Source organism: Dendropsophus ebraccatus, chromosome 7 (assembly GCF_027789765.1).
Source record: "Dendropsophus ebraccatus isolate aDenEbr1 chromosome 7, aDenEbr1.pat, whole genome shotgun sequence".
Lineage (NCBI taxonomy): Eukaryota > Metazoa > Chordata > Amphibia > Anura > Hylidae > Dendropsophus > Dendropsophus ebraccatus.
The window spans coordinates 62596293-62617152 of NC_091460.1; the positions used below are offsets into that span (position 1 = coordinate 62596293).

Consider the following 20860-nt stretch of genomic DNA (forward strand, 5'->3'; position numbering starts at 1 on the left):
TGATGGGGTTGTAGTCATGTAACACACAAGCTATCAGTGGCATGATGGGAGTTGTAGTCATGTAACACACATCAGCTATCACTGGGATGATGGGGGCTGTAGTCATGTAACACACCAGCTCTCAGTGGGATGATGGGGGCTGTACTCATGTAACACACCAGCTAACAGTGGGATAACGGGGGCTGTATTCATGTAACACACCAGCTATCTGTGAGATGATGGGTGCTGTAGTCATGAAACACACCAGCTATTAGTGGGATGATGGGTGCTGTAGTCATGTAACACACCAGGTATCAGTGGGATGATGGGTGCTGTAGTCATGTAACACACCAGCTATCAGTGGGATGATGGGGGTTGTAGTCATGTAACACACCAGCTTTCAGTGGGATGGTGGGGGCTGTAGTCATGAAACACACCAGCTATCAGTGGGATGATGGGGGCTGTCGTCATGAAACACACCAGCTGCCAGGTGGATGATGGGGGCAGAAGTCATGAAACACACAGGCTATCAGTGGGATGATGGGGGCTGTAGTCATGAAACACACCAGCTGTCAGGGGGATGATGTGGGCTGTAGTCATGAAACACACCAGCTGTCAGGGGGGTGATGGGGGTTTTAATACACACCCTAGTAGTCCCCCATGTTGGTTAGTTTACAAAGCTCAGCAGCTCACCCCCCAAAAAACGAATGCCAGTCCTCACAATGCCACTCCTCACAGCTCACGATGCTGACTGGCTGCAGAGAAGAGGTGCCTGGTCCAGGCCTTAAGCGGTCGGTGACGGTACATTTCCGCTCTGATCCGCTGCTCTGCAAGGCCCGCGCGGCGCCAGAGTGACGTCACCAAGTCACTCATGCGTGACGTACGTGTGCCGATGCAGAGCGCTGCCTCTTGTGGCTGGAGGCATAATACTGCCTCCGGCCACAAGAATGATTGACACAGCCAGGAGCCAATGGCTTCTGATGCTGTGTCAATCACATCCTGGCCCAATAGGAACTGTATGCGCTCATTAGTGTGAGCGCATACAGTTCAGAGTCCAACCAGTGTGCGGCGGGGACAAAGTTGAGGTGGGGGCTGGAGCCAGGGAGGGATCCTTCGCCACCAGCAGGGGCCGGCCTGACAGCGGCAGCGTCCGACACTGGGGCCCACTGGGGACATGCAGCATCACTTTATAGCTGTCTGGGGGCCCCAGCTGCCGGTCCTCCGGTGGTTCAGTCCGACACTGTTGTCACTATCTCTAATAAGATAACCCCTTTAACTTATATTGCACCCATTAGAAGTGACACAGTCTGGTGATGTGGACCATAAGAAATTGTGATACCAATCAGCCATTTCAACCCAATCATTGGGTTGATATGGTTTCATGCAGCACCGTATAAATCTCCTGTGCAGCTTTTGGCACGTACCAGCCGAGGCTTAGGCAGCAGCTTTATACTGGAGAAAATGAAGTTTAATCCCCCAAATTGGGGTGGCAGGTAGTCATCTGGGAGGCTCCCCACCCGTGTCTACTCACCGCTCTCTCCCTGTCAGCGCACTCGGCAGGGATGATTGACAGGGAGAGGCACCGAGCCGAGCGTGTTGACAGAGAGCGGTGACTAGAAAAGGACGGGGAGCCTCCCAGATGACTACCTGCCACCCCTCTCCCTGCCACATGGGGGAATAAACTTCATGTTCAGGGGTATAAAACTGCAGCTGCAATTGGAATAACTGGTTCCCTTTAAGGTAAACCAGGGACAACATTGCAAGTTTTAATTAAAGGTGAAGTCCGGCCAAAATTATTTTTTGATATGTTATTACTTATAGAAAGTTAGACAAATTTCTAATGTACATTAATTATGGGAAATGCACATATACCGCTATTGCCCTTAATTAAGTGTCCTTGCTCCCCAAAGTATTCCATAAATGTATTCAATCAGTACATTTGGAGGGCACCGAGCAGGGAGGGAGAGAGGTGCCTGTGCATCTAGCTTCCCCTCCCTCCCTGCTCGGTGCTGCTGCCACATATAAACAGTACTACTCCTCCCATAATATGCTCATAGTATGAGCAGATGATGGGGGAGTAGTACCAGGGCCGATCTCAATCACCCTAAGCCCGCCGAACCACCGCCCTCCTCCGCCGCCTCACTGGACTACACTGAACTACTACTGCCATCATCTGCTCATAGTATGAGCAGGTGATGGGAGTAGTAACTGGGTTATCCCTATCACATGCTTGTCGCCGCTGATGCCGCCGGGCGCAGGGGGGAGCCGCTCATCACAGTGCAGTGCAGCCATCATGCCCCCTCCGCTCCTCCTTACGGGATCCGGGCAAACTTCTCCCTATCCCATGACTGACTCCCCGCCTGGCCACCGCTCTCCGCTCACACATACCGGCTACCGGCTACCGGATCCGGTATGTGTGAGCGAAGAGCGGCGACCAGGTGGGGAGTCAGCCATTAGATAAGGGGAAGTTTGCCCGGATCCCGGAAGGAGGAGGGGGGAGTGGAGGGGGCATGATGGCAGCTTCCCCCTGCGACCAGCGGCATCAGCGGCAGCAAGCACTATGAGCAGATAATGGGAGTAGTAGTTCAGTAAATATAGTCCAGTGCGGTGGCCGTGGCGGGGGGCAGCGATTCGGTGGGCTTTCCGGTGATTGAAATCAGCCCTGGTACTACTCCCCCATCATCTGCTCATACTATAAGCAGATGATGGAAGGAGTAGTACTGTGTATATGTGGCAGCAGCACCGAGCAGGGAAGGAGGGGGAGGTAGATGCACAGGCACCCTTTCTCCCTCCCTGCTCGGTGTCCTCCAAATGTACTGATTGAATATATCTATGGAATACTTTGGGGAGCAAGGACACTTGCTCCCCAAAGTATTCCATAAATGTATTTATTTAATAAAGCACACTGTACACTCCATTCCATTAGTTTACATAGACATCCAAACAAACAATAAAGCCCCATAGACTTCTACATACAGCCCCCTGCTGGACACTCCATAGGAATTACACCCTGGGTTATGATGTTACTGTATCTGAGAGAATTCTGACACTCCATGATCTACTAAATTAAGGGAAATAACCCTATATGTGCATTTCCCATAATTAATGTACATTAGAAATTTGTCTAACTTTCCATAAGTAATAACATATTAAAAAATAATTTTGGCCAGACTTCTCCTTTAATGTAATAATTATATGTGCTGAATTAAAGAATGAATAAACATATATCACCTGTGGCCGAGGTCTCATAGGCGTCTCAGTATAAGGTGCTCTGAAGGAAGCTGAATAGGATGTTCTTGGTAAAAAAGATCCTGGTTAAAATATAAAAACAAATGCAACAGCACATTAACATTACTAGCAGAACCAATGGAATTAAACAGTTTAAATGAGATATAGTGAAACATAGCACTGATAAAATGTGAGTTTGTACTGATCATATTCTTGATCATTATACTAGTCTAGTAGACATGACTGTGGCCAGGGCCGTATTTACCACTAGACACCCGTGGTCCAGTGCCTAGGGCAGCACCTTGCAGGGGGGCAGCACCAACAAGCAGGGGGAAAGAAAGAACTTTCTTTCTGTTTTTATTTTTTTAGTCTCCTACCTCCCGTTCAGACTTGCTAGTAATTCTGGTGTCTTTTCCAGGGGGGGAAGAGGTATGGTGGTATTGGTCAGGTCTGGTATGACGTTGTTATCCAGTCACAGTGTGGCGGTATTGGTCAGGTCTGGTATGGCGGTGTTATCCAGTCACAGTATGGCGGTATTGGTCAAGTCTGGTATGGCGGTGTTATCCAGTCACAGTATGGCGGTATTGGTCAGGTCTGGTATGGCAGTGTTATCCAGTCACAGTGTGGCGGTATTGGTCAGGTCTGGTATGACACTGTTATCCAGTCACAGTATGGCGGTATTGGTCAGGTCTGGTATGGCAGTGTTATCCAGTCACAGTGTGGCGGTATTGGTCAGGTCTGGTATGACAGTGTTATCCAGTCACAGTATGGCGGTATTGGTCAGGTCTGGTATGACAGTGTTATCCTGTCACAGTATGGCAGTATTGGTCAGGTCTGGTATGGTGGTGTTATCCAGTCACAGTATGCCAGTATTGGTCAGGTATGGTGTGGCAGTGGTAAATGTGACGCCTGGAGCTATTACCTACCAATCTACCAATCCTGTGGTGAGAATTCCTTAAGACAATATGCAGACTGCTCTAATCAATGTTTCAGTGTGGAAATTTGTTTATGTTTTAAGCAGTTAGAAACCATGAAAAACACGAGTTAGACAATATTTCTAAATGTAGAGAAATGCATATGGCCGAAACCATGCTCCACCACACTCCCCAAGATGGGGTGTCTTCAGGTTTAGTGCCTAGGGCAGCAGCAGCTGTTAATACGGCCCTGACTGTGGCAGCAAAAAATGTGTTGCCTATGAAAAAACTATTCTGAAACAACTTTATTGTATTGCTGTTTTGAGTCTTTGAAATTTATGAATAAATTGACAATTGGGTGTTATCAGTCAGAGGTGTCCCCACACAATCTGACATTGTCCAATCAGTGCCATGCACAATTGTGCTAATCTAGCCAATACACCACCTGAACAGCTCCCTTACCATATCAGTGTGAACAGCCAAAGCCAAGAGAGGGGCAGTAACCACTCATTAAGCGTGGAGCTGTCTGTGACTAGTAAAAGCTCACTGCCTGTAACCGTACTCTGCGGGAGTGATTGACAGACAGAGAAGCCACTAACAGGTCTCTCTGCCTGTCGATCATCCCCGCAGAGACTAAAACCTATGATAGTTCCATTTTTTAAAAGGAACATTCCTAGAAAATGGCATACACTGTGCTCAGACCTTACATGAGGCATAAGATGGCCAATCTGTCTTTTCTGGAGTGTTCCTTTAAAAATCAGTAACACAAATTGTCCTTTTAGTTGCAAGAGCACCCGAACATAACATTAGCATGGTTATCCTGCAAAACTAAGATTTATGTCCTATGCATTTGTTCAAGGAGTCTTTGTCTTACGTTCCAGGCTGTGTTTCCTTTTGTATGAGAATCAGGCAGGCAAAACTTACTTTCAAAAACATGTGAAGGACCTTCTCTTTTCTCTAGTAGGAACTGTACAGTAGGAAGGCGATTTAACACCATGGAACAATTTGTTGTCTTATAAGAAGTTGATGGCCTATCTTGAATAAGATGCACCACAATCAGACATTTACCCTGAAAAAAACAAAAAAAACATAGATCCTGCTAAATATTCAGTGTCAGTGATAAAGATAGATAGATGGACAGATAGACAGACAGACAGACAGACCGACAGATAGATAGATAGATAGATAGATAGACTTAAATTAATTCATTTGTCCTTACAGATTTTACTAACACCAGGGATGAAGATTTGGTGCTATCCACAATCACTGCTGTCCCGGCCCTATAAAGAAAGTGCATTGTGTTGGCATAAAATGTATAGGATCAATAAGCTATTCATATGTATTATTTAAGCAACAATGTTGGCTATATTTGACATACAGTAGTTTCTTGTTCTTTGACTATATTACCTCTATATTAGTAACCAATATCAGACTTACAGTCGTTAAAGAATCACGGTGAATGGTTACTATGGGCATCAAGTCCAGCTTTTTGATAAATAAGGCCCATAACCTAAATAATACATAGGATCTCTGACATGTACATAATACATAAAGAACAGGTTTACGACAATGCATATTTCATGAAACTTTGCTGTCAGTATATTACCAGTTCTGGCTCACCCTCAATTCAGAGAAAGGTAGTTCCTGACCTTCCTGCTGCCCATCGCTTTAACAAAAAGCAATGTAATAAACAGGTGCAAGTGATGTAGATTGATTGATTAAGGAAAATATTCTCATTTATTGCAGTAATGGATTATGTCAGTATGATGTCAGATTGATTTCCTGCTCAATGATAAACACGCTAATGTATCGAAGCAACATTACAACAAAGCAAAATATAAAAGAAAAAACCCTTAATATAGATTCCCAGAAACAGCCATACACAGGAAATAAATCACCATGGCATTAATAAAACTCAGAATTGCTCAGTTATCTTGTTTTGCTACGTACATTGCATTATCCTGTTTATATGTTTTAATACTTTCATTACCCAGTCAAAATTATTTACAAAATGGGGAAATCTGTGCAAACACTATGAGCAATCACCAGGAATGCAGAAAGCACTTGATTTCATCTTATCGTGTTCCTTTTTATTTCTAAATCGGATTGATGGTGCTGAAATATCTTTAAATAATATCCATCTTAAATACAACTTCCTACGCCATGGCAAACATGCGCTGCTTATTTATTGCTGCAAATGCATTGGCTGAATTAAGTATTTGTAAGACTCATTATTAGTGTTGAGCAAACACTAAAATGCTCGAGTGCTTGTTACACGGTTTGAACATTTTTTTAATGCTCGAGTGCTTGACTCCAGTAGCGAACCCCATTGAAATTATTGGGGGACTTGAATATTTAACCAGGTACCCTCTGCTTGGCAGAGCGGAGGGTGCCTGGTTTAATGTCAATTGATCTATTGTCTTTTTTAGTTCAGATTTTTGTATTTTTTGTCCCATAAAGGAATGTGTGAATTAAATAAACAAAAATTAGAATCAAAAAATTAAATATGTTTCATTAGGTCAAAGGGGTACAAACTCTCATTAAAGGGGATAGCCACTTTATAGTAAAATTGCTCAGTGTACAGTATTAGTAGGTGTACTCACAGCCCTTACTGACAGCAGCTCCCTGTGCACCTCATAGAGCTAAAATAAGATTTCCCTTCTGTGCTGTCCTGCCCTGTAGTGAGTCTGTCCTTAAGATGGCCAACATGGAGGAGCATGTGACCATGCCCCGCTGCCAAGTGTCCACCACTCAACCTGTATACTCCTATGGTAGACCCTGGGAAGGGAACATGGTCACATGCTCCTCCATGCTGGCCATCTTATGGACAGACTCACCACAGAGCAGGACAGCCCAGCCTGGAGGAGGAGAATCTTATTTTAGCTCTATGAGGTACACAGGGAGCTGCTGTCATTAAGGGCTGTGAGTACACTTACTAATACTGTACACTGAACTATTTCCCCTTTAAGGAGAGTTTGTCATAAAGACATGAGGAGACTTACAGACCATTGCTGCTCCACCAAGAATTCTAGAAAGAAAGGATAGGCAAAATAGCTTTCACACCTGTTGAGCAAAGAAGTGTCCCTTCAAGTCAAGTCTCACTCAATCAAAGAGTCTTAGAACATTGACTGGGGATTTTATGCCAAGCCAAACAATCTCTCCAAAAGGAAGACACATAAGAACTCTGGCAGTATGCTGTCAATTGCCGGCAAACTGCCACAGTTCGATGTGTCTTGCAGTAATATAATGCATTTTTTTATTCTATTTTTTGTATATTTCGTTTACACATCTCTTCAAGGGAAAAAAATATACACAAATTAGAATGAAATGCAATACTTTACTGTGGCAGGCAGGAGATATAACTGTCCAGACATGATGGAAAAAAAAAATAAAAAATAAATATATATATATATATATATATATATATATATATATATATATATATATATATATATATACAGTGGTGCCTTGGATTACGAGCATAATTCGTTCCAGGACTGTGCTTGTAAACCAAATCCACTCTTAAACCGCTCTCTGTACAAGGAGAGAGGGGTTACAGCTATGCAGAGATTACCTCCACAGTCCTGTCCCATGATGTAAGCCCCAGCCTGAAGTGGATCTGCTATGATTTGGAAGTTGAGGGAGACTTCCTGGATCATAGTACTTAGACCCCGCTATGCAGACCATGCCCTTCCTCCACTCCCCCTCCCACCCAGTACAGGGAGCTCTTAACCCCTAGGCGACCCTGGACGTACCCGTACTTCCAGGGCTGCCTCCATGTGTTCTGAACCACCGCGGTCCTGGGTGAGGCTCGTAGCCCGGGACCGCGGCTATTAGCGGGCACGGTCCGGTTGCCATGCCCGCTAATACAGTAATCACATGCAGCTGTCCAAGTTGACAGCTGCATCCGATTACTTGATGCAGCCCGTTCCCTGGTGTCTAGTGGGGAGGATCGCTCCTCCGGGACATTGTCCCGGAGGAGCGATCCACACATCTTACCCCGTCCGGGGTCAGCGCCGCAATGGTGCTAATCCCGGCTTGGCACTCAATTGCTTCCGGCTGAAGCAGCCGGAAGCAATCAATGTGCCTATCTCATCAATCTATGCTGCATATCTATGCAGCATGGATCTGTATGAGAGATCAGTGCACTTATACTAGAAGTCCCCCAGGGGGAATAACCCTAACCCCAGGGGGAATAACCCTAACCCCAGGGGGGCTTCTAGTATAAGTGTAAAAGTACAAATAAAAGTATTGTTATTAGTAAAAAGCACCCTCCCCTAATAAAAGTTTGAATCACCCCCCTTTTCCCATGTTATAAATAAAAATAAATAAATAAATAAACATGTTTGGTATTGCCGCGTGCATAATCACCCAAACTATTAATTAATGCCATTTCAGATCTTGCACAGTAAACGGCGTAAGCGTAAAAAGATCCCAAAGTGCAAAATTGCATCAAATCCAGAAAAATTGTAATAAAAAGCAATTAAAAAGTCGCATATGCGCAATCAAGGTACCGATAGAAAGAACACTTCATGGCGCAAAAAATGACACCTGACACAGCCCTATAGACCAAAGGATAAAAGCGCTATAAGCCTGGGAATGGAGCGATTTTTAGGAACATATATTTGTTAACAATGGTTTGAATTTTTTACAGGCCATCAGATACAATTAAAGTTATACATGTTACATATCGTTGTAATTGTAACGACTTGAGAAACATATATAACAAGTCAGTTTTACCCCAGGGCGCATGGCGTAAAAACAAAAAAAAAAAAAAAAAAAAAGAAAAGAAATGCATTTTTTTTTTTCAATTTCACCAAACTTTTTTTCTGGTTTCGCAGTGTACTTTATGAAAAAATTCAGCCTGTCATTGCAAAGTACAATTAGTGGCGCAAAAAATAAGGGCTCATGTGGGTTTCTAGGTGAAAAAATACAAGTGCTATGGCCTTTTAAACACAAGGAGGAAAAAACAAAAACGCAAAAATTTAAATTGGCCGTGTCCTCTAAGGGATAAACCAAAGCAATGCAAAGCAAGTCATAATTTTTAAAAACTGTGAGCTCTTAAACCAAAATGCACTTAAACCAAGTTACTCTTAAGCCAAGGTACCACTGTGTGTGTGTGTATATATATATATATATATACACACACATTGGCATCACTGTTTTCCTATTATTTGGATCCTAGGCACAGTAACCATATGTGGGCAGTTATGTATAAATATCAAAATGAGGAAATGAAGGATTCTAATTTTATTTGTTGAGGAAATGTGAAGAAACATGCACTATTCTAAGTCTGCAAGAAAAATGAAGGCCAAAACTGGCAGCAACTCAAAAAAATAAACAGAGCTCCATGATACATGCCAAACAACCTATTCTGTATACTAACAAAAATAAAGCAACTAGAAAGAACACAAAGGTATATGGAGAAAAATGACTTCATTTAGGGTAAAGTCCTTGGGTCACTTTTCTATAAATATAACATGGATAAAGTACAGTATGACTGTAACACGTTTAAGGGGATTGCTATTTCCAGGAACTGTCAATTACTCCACAGAATGGATCACATCAGCTTCCTAGTCCTTTATTTCTGCAGCCAGTTCTGTTTCCTTTCTGAGTATAATCTTAACATGCCGTGCAACTAATCAGCCTAGATAGTTACGAAAAGCCATAAAGAAAGAATAACCATCAGGAAAGATCACTAAGTGGTTTTTATTTTTTTGCTTCCATTTTTTTCCCCTCTCCTTCTATAACATTTTTATTTTTCCACAAGTTGTTTCTTTTGATACTTTTTTATTTCACCATAATATAAATTATTATGAGATCGGAAAAAATATTTGTAGGTTAAATTTGGAACACAATAATGCTATTGCACAAATTTGTGGGGCTAAAATGTTTTTTCCTTGGTTCACCATACTGTGAAAATGACTTCTCCCATCCACTATTTTTGCCACACCATCTAAGAGCCTTAACTCCTTTTTTTTTGCATACAAAGAGCCACATAATGGCTTGTTTTAATTATTTATGTATTTATTTATTTATTCATTTGTAGGGACAATACTAACATAAAGACTATAAAATATCGGGTAAACACGATTGCAGACGTTCCATAGGCCCTTACTTCTAGTAATATACGGACCCCCACAGATACCTCTGACATATCCCTATGACATATCAGAAGTTTGTTTAAATGATATAAATTTTTTTGCTACAAAGCACAACCAATGCTTATGAGTTACCATATAAAAGGCTTTAAAAGGAAAATTGCTACTTTTTCCCAAAAACAGTGCCATGGCCATCCATGGGTTGTGTCTGGAATTGCAATTCAGTTCCCTTGAAGGAGGTAAGGCCAAACTCCAAAACTGCACACAACCTGTAAACATGTATAGCACTGCTTCTGTAAGGAAGGAATCACGTCATTCCATTCCTGGACAAGCCCTTCTCTCTATTTCTTAGTGTAATCGTGTGATTCTCTTTCACAACAATAGAGGTCCAACCAGCCCACATCCCCTCCTAATACTGGGAAGAACATGTGGACATATCAATAAAGTTGACAACTGAAGAAGGACAGGAAGTAGATGAAATTGATGTCATCTATGACTAATAATGTAGTCATTACTCTAATAATAGCACAGGACTTACTGATATATTTTATATAAGTATCCTAAAGTGGAATCAATCCATGCTCTTAACCGTCATAATCAATATCAAGATAAGAAGATGACAACAATCTGAAGGAGCGGATGGCTAATGCATCAGGGCAGACATCACTTATATGCTGTTTCATGAAATTGATCTTCCAGCATTTTTCTACAATTAAATGTATATTCCTGCCACAGGGTATTTGGGATAGTGGTCTGTTCACGGCCTTTGGGACATGACTTTAAAAGAGATTAAAAGAACATTAAATCTAGAAATGAATTAGAAAGTAGACAGATAATAATCCTTCCTCCACTGATCCTCAGTCTGCAAAAAGTTCCTTCTGTTATGGATGCTGTCATATTGACTGTCTGTTCCAAATTAACAGTTATAAAGTTTATAGTGCGCATTAAGAATCAAACACCCTAACACACTGATGGTTCAGGTGGGTCACCTTTATTCAAAGATGGCAGCCAGTATGTGTATCCTGGGTCGTGTGTTCCTTAACTAAGGCTCGTGTCAGTATTTCATTGGAGGTACAAGAACAGTTACTTAAGTAGCACTAGCATTTACTTACCTAACCTTTAAGGAATGTAAACATTTCTACTTGTTTAGAAGGTCAGTGCCATATTGTAATGGTTTCACTAAATATACAAAATATCACATCCTTAACACTTCTATAGACATTCCTGCAGAAATACTGTATATAACAAAGCAGTTAATGTACTGCTGACCTCATCCATTTTGGCTGACAGATCGGTAAAATGGTGTAACTTAAAATGCTTAAAGTGACACTGTCACCCCCTATCTGCATTTTGACTGTTTTCTACAGGTGTAAAGGGTAAATGTTACAGCTTTCATTACTTATTTTATATCACACCTCATGGTGCTTCTTTTGGTAAAAAGTCGTTTTTATCACCTGTGGATTGGTATTTGTGGACGGGGCCTCGTGGCCTATGTGTCACATCGCCCTGCCCCTAGCGCCCCTAGCCCGGTCCCATCCGTGCCGTCATCGACATATAGGCCCCACCCCCTCAGCTGCACAGTTGTGTAGAAAAATGTTGGCGACTCATTGGGATCCTTGGTGTTCAAGACCGTGCACCTGAGTGCTGATGTCTGGTCCTTTAATTATGGGCAAGGGCAGTACATGTCTGTTACTGCCCATTGGGTCAACATTCCCCCAGAAGATCAGAAAGTTAGCCCATTCTTGCCACTGTCACCTCCCCGGTGCTTTAGGGGGCCAGTTCTGCAAAAGTTCTGCCTCCACCAGCTTGCAACCACTTTGACTGCAGTCCAACCTGCCCCGGTGTCTTACCAACGATGTCAGGCCCAGCGATCTCAGGCTGTCCTCCATTTTGTGAGCCTGGGTGAACGAGCCACAGCGGGCAGGAGCTCCTCCGGACCATCAGGTAGGAGATATATGGATGGCTGACCCCACGTCAACTAACGGTGGAAAGTGTTATAGCCCACAATGGGAGGAACATTGTCTCTGCAGTGCAGCAGGGAGGGCTGAGTCATACACCTTGTATGGCAGATGTGATAAACCTCATAGTGCACAGGTTTCTGCGAACATTTCCTGCCAATTGTTGATCCCTTTTGAGGACGTGACTCTGTTTGTGAGCAGGCATGACTATGGGATCAACGACATCATCCCACTCGTCCGTGTTCTGAAAAGTGCGCTGAACAACATCATCAGCGAGGATTCCCAGGCCACCACTCCAAGGCTGAACATCCTCCTCCTCCGTCAATTGTCTGTTCTCAACCATACTGGCCTGGGTGCAATCAGGTACTGCCTCCTCCTCCTTCTCCTCAAATAGTCTGTTCTCGACCATACTGGGCTGGGTGAAATGAAGTGGTGCTGCTGCCTTCAATAGTCTCTTTTAAAGAGTCACTGTCTTTTTTTTTTTTTTTTTTTTTTTTGCAGAAATCAATAGTCCAGGCGATTTTAAGAAACTTTGTAATTCTGTTTATTAGGCAAAGATGCCAATATCTGCATTTTAAAAGCCTTTCCCCAGGTCCCCCCCCCCTCCTCTTTTCCATTCACTGCAAAATATCAGGAAATTTTGACTTGTTGCATCAGACATACCCAGTCTGTTCTATAGAGAGGGGAGGGGGGAGAAGGAAGGAGGGAGTTAGCCGAGAGCGGAGAGTAAAGGATTACAGGCACGGAACTGGGTGACAGCTGTATTCAGAGGTCTGAAAGGTCAGTGCTGACTGTCAGAGGAGATAGCTGGGTCATGTAGTTGTAAATTAACTCTTTGTTGTCCTGTTTTGGTGTCTTTGGTGATAAAAATTAATTTTTCGGCTAATAAACCCAATTACAAAGTTTCTTGAAATCGCCTGTACTATTGATTTCTGCAAAAAAAATGTTAATGACAGTGACACTTTAACCTCTTAAGGACGCATGACGTACCCGTACGTCATGCGCCCGTAAGAGGTGTTCAGAGCAGGGCCGCGCGGCTCCGGGTGCCCCTTGTAGCCCGGGACCGCGGGTATTAGCGGGCATGGGCCGATCGCCGTGCCCGCTAATACAGTAATCAGATGCAGCTGTCAAACATGACAGCTGCATCCGATTACCGGACGTAGCACATTCCTGGTGTCTAGTGGAGGAGATCTCCGTTACTGCTGCCGGCCGGGGACTGCTCCAAGATGGTGCCGTCCCCGTACTCGTTTGTTTTCGGCTGCAGCAAACTAACTATACAGCAAAGATCTCAATGAGAGATCAAAGTGTATACACTAGAAGTCCCCCAGGGGGGCTTCTAGTATATGTGTAAAAAAAAAAAAAAAAAAAAGTATTGTTATAAGTAAAAAGCCCCCTCCCCTAATAAAAGTCAGAATCACCCCCCTTTTCCCAGGTTTTAAATAAAAGTAAATAAATAAACATGTTTGCTATCGCGGCGTGCGTAATCGCCCGAACTATCAATTAATCACATTCCTGATCTCGCACGGTAAACGGCGTAAGCGCCAAAAAATCCCAAAGTGCAAAATTGTGCATTTTTGGTCGCATCAAATCCAGAAAAAATGTAATAAAAAACGATCAAAAAGTCATATATGCGCAATCAAGGTACCGATAGAAAGTAAACATCACACTTTGAATTTTTTTCTGGTTTCGTAGTATACTTTATGCAAAAAATCAGCCTGTCATTGCAAAGTACAATTAGTGACGGAAAAAATAAGGGCTCATGTGGGTTTCTAGGTGGAAAAATGCAAGTGCTATGGCCTTTTAAACACAAGGAGGAAAAACCGAAAACGCAAAAAAGAAAATTGGCCCCGTCCTTAAAGGGTTAAACTATACTGGGCTGGGTGCAATCAAGTGGTGCCGCCTCCTCCAATAGTCTCTTTTCAACCATACTTGGCTGGGTGCAATCAAGTGCTACTGCCTCCTCCTCCTCTGTCAATTGTCTGTTCTCAACCACACTGGGTCTAATACAGCACTATTATTGCTGCTGGTTCCACTGTCAAATGTCTGTTTTCCACCCTACTGGGTCCAAGGAACTTTGTGTCCTATGTCCTGTGTAATCACTTACACCTTGGCTAATTTTTCTTTTTTACTATTTTTGCACTTAGTTTTTTTCCACTTTTTTCATTGTAATAGCAACTGCAACTAAACGAAACTCTACCCTATCACACTCCCACTATTGTAGCTGTAATTATTCAGCCGTTATAGCAAGGTTCGTTTTAGGTTCGGTTCGTACGAATGCGAACTTCACGAAAGTTTGCCAGATCGAACCGAACTGAACTTTTCAAAAGTTCGCTCATCCCTAATCCCAGTGGATCTCAGCTCCGCTGAGATCAGGAATAATAGCGCAGAGGCCATGTTGTCCACTCCTCTACCGACCACTAATTTCAGCAGTGTAGCCTCATAGACTTACATTGTCGCAATTAGCTATAACAGGGAGCTCTCTCCCCACCAATATCTCCTGATCACAGCGGGTCTCCAGTGCGATCAATAACTTTTGACATGTCTGATGACAGCACTGGATTGCAATAAAAATGGCATCTATGGATTCAGGGTAAGTAAGCCTATTGTACAGTCCCTTTAGTTTAGGCATTAAGAAGCTGCTGACAAGCTCACTTTAAATGGCATTTCTGGTCTGTAAGTAACAATTATTATATCCTATTTTTTATTTGAAGAGGAAATAAATGCTGCATTTTATTAATATGTAAATTAGGCAGTTTGGGGAACTTGGGGATGGGACTACAGAACTCCGATCGGCCCACTGCTGAGTGGTTTACCATAGCAGTCCAGAATTATAACTAAACCAATAACTGCAGATATGTCCCAACCACAAAACAAGGGCAAGTTTATTGGTATAATAATAGTATAAAAGTAAATACTGTATCAACAATGTTTGAAAATTCAAATTGCATTATTAAGTAGATGTGCCTCCCAACCATCACTGAAACATGAAAGTGACTCACAAGGGGCAAGAGCTTGGGGACCTCTCATCTACAGTTATCACTCACTGCACTTTATATCTGAATAGAGATGGAACGCTTAGCTGTTGTCCCATAGCCAGGGTCGATTTAAGGTTTTCTGCTGCCTAAGACAAAACCTGAAATTGCGCACCCTCTGCCACCTGAGCAATAAACTCGTTTTACCTCATTGCGGAGACGACCTTGCCCATAGCAGCTACTATGTCTGCTACCCTGGTAGTCACACCCATGCTTCTTACCTGTAGCAATCAAGTCATTTTTTCTACACTACCCTAAAAAACTGAAAAATTGATCCTGATTGGCTACAAGGAGCAACAAAGACACATGGAAACCTTTTAAGCACAGCCCAAAAAACCAACTGTTCAGAACGATTATATCATTACTTACCTGTAACTTCTTTGAATACAGCAGTGAACAAGAAGATCTAATTTCTCTGAAGGCCATGAAGAAAACAATAACAGACTCCTATAAAGGAAAAAAAAACATACTGTACTTACCAAATATACTGAAAATATTGTTTTTAAAGCGTTATTGTCACTTAAACCTTTAAGGACACGGTGGATTTTGGCCTTCAATTGTCGTTATAACTTTCAAAAACAACAGTCAACAAGTCAACAGTAGATGTGAAATAAACCAAGTTTGCTATTTACATTCATTTTTTAAAGCTACTCATTTTTCATTTGCTATAAAACAAAGCTGAAATTACCAGAAATCCAGGTCCACTCTCCAGAAGGCAGATTTTTTGACTTGTGCTTGTTGAAAAAATGAAAATAAACACATGAAGTCTGACCTCTACAGAGAGTCACGGCTCAAAGTGTCCATCAATCACATGACTGCCTTCTCTGTGAGCGCAGATGACCTGGGAAACACAGCACTTCCTGTTTTCTGATTCTTTGAAGAAAAAAAGGGTCAGAAAACAGGAAGTGACATGTTTCCCATGATAACTAAAAAATAAAATAAAATAAAATAATAAATGTAAATTGCAAACTTGCTTCATATCACATCTACTGTTGGTTTAAATTTTAAAAGTTATAATGACAGAGACACTTTAAGGAAAGAGACAATTTTCATTTTTGCATTTTCGCTTTTTCCTTCTCACCTTCTAAAGCTCGCTTCTTGAAGCACTTCGATTTTATGACAAATGTATGCCATGCGTCGTTACAACACACACTTCCATGGAATACATTTACGTCCTTTGTCGGAAAGGGGTTAAGAAAACATTTGACATGTCCCACATGTTTTGCTCAGTCAGGGTCAGGACCCAACCGACCACTAGATACCATATAGCCAGGAGAAGCACGCAGCTGTGCACTCCTCTTCTTGGCTTAGTTTCAGTATATGGCCTATGTCTATGTCCTGAAGCAAGTTGAATTGAGTGGCAAGCCAGCAGAGACAGCTTTAAGTAAAGCACAACAACATTTAAGAGAACAAAGATCAGTGTTGCTTATTTACACAGGTCTCCTTGTACTAGGACCAACTTTATCAGTTCAATACATTTCCTATACTGTTAGGCTAGGTTTCCACATATGGTTGACTATGGGACTATGGGAAATGGGAGCATAATTCCCACTGCATTCGGAACACATATCTGGAAACACAGCCTCAGGGACTCAATTTTAATAGCGCTTGTATAGCAAGTGTCACTGCACATCACTGCAATATGCTGCCTACAGAATAAAGATACTAAAGAATTAAAGCTTTACATTTTACCCGTAGAGGCATGATAATGAAACTAGTAAAGAATCAAGGTAATAATATATAATGGTATTTTATTACATATAAAATCATTTATATATTATCTATCTCTCTTTGAACAGTGTGATCTTGTTAGAAGCAATTCTCTTCCCACAAAAATAAGCTGATCACATTGTGGTGTACACTCGGTCACTTGCTAGGTGGTAACGTGTGACGCCACTTCTATGGTGGTTGGTCGGAATATAGCTCAGCCAGATGTTAAGTTGTCATGACGCCAGTGCCGGTTGGGCACACAGGTATGCTGACACACCTGCTTTTATTTTAAAGGGGTGTAACGCCCGGAGTCGTGGATCCACTGAACTGTCACTAGCGATGGTGGTAACCGCACCAGGGAGCGGAGTCTAAGGGGCCGCTGGTTTTCACCAGAGCCCGCCGCAAGGCGGGATGGACTTGCTGCGGCAGGCGACCCCCAGGTCGCTACCCCCGGCTTGGTTGCTAGTGACAGCAGGCGATGCGTGGCAGGAGCAGTAGGCAGATGGTAACGCAGGCAGAGGTCTGTAGGCTTAACCGTAGGTGGCAGGCAGAGCACAGGAACAATGGTTAAGCAGCGGACAGGGACCAGGGACCGGGACAGAGGACAGGGACTGGGAACAAGGACTGAGGTCAGGAACAACAGGGAGCAGGTCCAAACGCTATGGGAAGCATGTAGAGACTCCAACACCTGGGAGGGGGCAGGGATGGAACTTATAGGGGATTGATAGACACTAAACCAATTAGGAACGCACTGCCCCTTTAAAACTGAGACAGCCGGCTCGTGCGCGCCCTAGGAGGCGGGGACGCGCGCGCCGGCCGGCACAGTGACGGGCAGGAACGAGGCAAGGTGAGGCGCCCCCTTGGGCTGAAGTAGCCGCAGTGCCGGGTCCCTGCCTGTGGACCCCGGCTGCTGCGGAACTGGGCGAGGAGTCACGGCGGCGGTCCGGAGCGCGGGACGCCACCGTGGCCCTAACAAGGGGCTAGCTATATCCTTTCCCCTGTGGTCGGTAACCTGCCGGGACGTGAGGGGGTCCCTTGGGTACTTATCACAGTGGTCCAAAGTGGAGTTATGACCAACCTGGACTATTGGTACCGCCACCCACAGAAAGGGGAGATGACCCAAGGAGGAAACAATGGCTGTGTAGGTGCTTACAGAATAACCACTAAGTCTAGTTAAAATAAATAAAGTCTTCTTTACTGTAGGAAGACTCAATACAGTGATATATATTAAGATCTTGACTCTTCTCTAATCTTGACTTGATAATATCTTTAGTAACTCGAACTGTGCTGGAAAGTTGTGAGAGAGAGATACAGTCGAGCCGAATGAGTTGCAAGCTGAGAGGTAGTAGAAGTTCTGAGAAGTAGAGAGGAGGATGTCGAAAGATTCCGAACCCAGGGTAGAAGTGTGGTCTGCCGGAACTTTAGAAGGAGAATAAGAATAAGTAGAATACTTGAGAGTAGAGAGAATACTTGTGCCTGTGTTTTGACTCTTTGGTCTTTGCACCACCTATTGCCCACCGGTGTCTGGCGACATGTCCTAGAGGGTGATACAAGCCCCAGACCTTGTTACCTGGGATAAGCAGAGTGGATAGAATTTTCCGATTACACCCGTGCTGTGAGATAGAGTACATAGGCTCCTAGCAACTTTGCTCTATCTGGATCAATTCCTTTCTTCTGCTTGATACTGTCCTGCTTTTTTAGACTGGTTCTCGGCGTGGGTTGGGGTGATCCCTGAATTGTCCTGTTTAAGAGTGTGTTCAGTGGAAGTGCTGCTTTCAAGAAAAAGTGCTAAGGTGTCTCATGTGCATCCGTTTACTACAAAGACCAGAGTAAGACTGTCCACAGGGAACCTGGAAGGAGCCAGTGCCCTTCTCGGCTACTACAGGGACCGATCTGGCTTGTGTCCTTCCTCTACAAAAGCCAGAGTAAGACTCACTAAGGTGTAGCTACACTTTCTCACGCCATGTGACTTTCTTCTACAGCAGTTATAAGGTGTGCTGTAAGTGGGTGAGAAGAGAGTGCAAGAGAAAGAGAAGGATAGAGATAGGAGGAAAAGAGAAAGAACTCAGATTGGTGCACATATCCTAAAACAATAACATCATTACATCCATAGTTACATCCAGCTGTACAATAGCTTGGTACATAATACACATAACAGCGACATCTAGTGGCAAAACTTGGGTACTGCTTCCTTACCACTTGTACTTTAGGGTACAGACTTTTGCAAAGGGTGTAAAGACTAGAAATACCTGTGGTGGGACACCACAATGTGAGCAGTAGTGTAACTACCACTGTAGCAGCCATAGCGGCTGTAATTGGGCTCATCATATCCTGCAAAACACTGGGTCCCCTGAGTTGTCATTATGTGCAGCACCCAGGCCTCCCAGGTTCTGCAAATGTCCCTTTAACTGCAAGCACTCCTAACGAGAGCTTGCAGTAATGACTAGACATAATGTAGTGGTCAGTTGGGAAGGGGCCATCAAAATTTTGCTATGGGGCACAGCCATTTTTATTTGTACCGCTGCATTGGTCCAGCATTTTTGAGCACCCGGCTTTAAAAGGTCCTTGCAGCACACAATGCCTCTAAACAAATCCTGAGCACTCAAGTGTGCACAAGTAGTAAAATCTAGGTTTCTTTAACATTTTTTTGCCTGGAAAATATTAAATTCGGGTGGATAACGAGGTTATGTCCCCCCATTACACCCCCACCGCCCCTCGCCCCCCTCTGGCACGACTGATGTACAGGGGGCAGATACGACAATTTATTAGTGAAACAAATAAATTTATTTGCACCTAGCCCCTGTGAGCCAGAAAATGCAAGGTTCGCAGCCTTATAAATGTCCCCCATGGTGTTCTTCGGCTTTGACCCCCAGCAATCTGCTGTAATTAGCAGGGCAACCTGTTGGTCATTATTCCACAGCGCCATCGCAGAAGAATTGAAGCATTACATGCTGTCCATTAAAAGCAATGGACTGTCTTTATAACATGTGAACATGCTGGCTCCTATGGAGGGACACTCTTTGTAGCTGCTTCAACTAATTGATGCAAAATTACCCAATAAAACCAGTAGAATACAGTATAGCATTATTGGTTTTACTATATTTGTGTTTGCAGTGCATTGAAAGTCCAAACCCCAATATATTCATTTTACATTTTTATAACTTTGCAAAAGAGAAAGTTCAACATTAGAACTCAAAAGAAATATGCTATGTCTTGCAGAACTCCCTTTGCGGTGCTAGAAATATCCAGCAGAAAGAGACAATGATATTTTCCTCATATGACAGGGTCAGGTCATGATCTCTCTCTGTGCGGGGGCCATGATCTCCCTCCTTGCGGGGGCCATGATCTGAAGGAGAGAACCTCAGATACCTATAGTCTCACTTTATTTATTACAGCAAGCCTATCAAACTCTATAAATATTCACAGACAACACATATACAAATAAAACTTACTATTAAATTATAAAAGTTCATTGTGTACATAGTTGGTAATTCAGTAGGAAGAAAATACTATTACAAATGCATATTGCAGTGCTTTGATGGAAGAGTTCTGCTGCTTGTTAGCAATATACACTTAAAATCAGATTTGTCTTGAACAATTCTCTCAAGCATAAAATAACACACACTGAAGAAAATATTGTATTGCGTGCTCTGATTTTATATGGAATTATGAGTAAAACACATTATTGCTGTCACCCCAGTCACTATTGATATCATTGTTGGCATTTTTCAATTCGCTTAACTTTTTCACTTGTTTAGAAGGACATATAGTGCCACCTAGTGTTCGCCCTCACTATAAATACAGAAATGAATAGCAGTTTGCATTTAGAAAGCTGTTTTCTGGTGTTTTCATTTACATTTCTTTTCCCTAGGAGAATTCCATTTGTTGTTCTGACAGTAACCAACATGTGATGCACAGCATGCAGCGTGATCTTTACT

At 43.0% G+C, this 20860-nt stretch overlaps 1 protein-coding gene across 1 annotated transcript in view; it reads right to left on the reverse strand.

Moving 5' to 3' along the window:
* LOC138796558 (cyclic nucleotide-binding domain-containing protein 2-like) overlaps positions 1–20860 on the reverse strand; it is a 68873-nt gene that overhangs the window by 18808 nt on the left and 29205 nt on the right. Inside the window, exons 9-12 of the mRNA XM_069976164.1 lie at positions 15582–15659; positions 5341–5401; positions 5046–5190; positions 3211–3290 (exon numbers count right to left, since the gene is read on the reverse strand). Coding sequence (XP_069832265.1) covers positions 3211–3290; positions 5046–5190; positions 5341–5401; positions 15582–15659 — 364 coding nt within the window. The remainder of the gene's footprint in view (positions 1–3210; positions 3291–5045; positions 5191–5340; positions 5402–15581; positions 15660–20860) is intronic.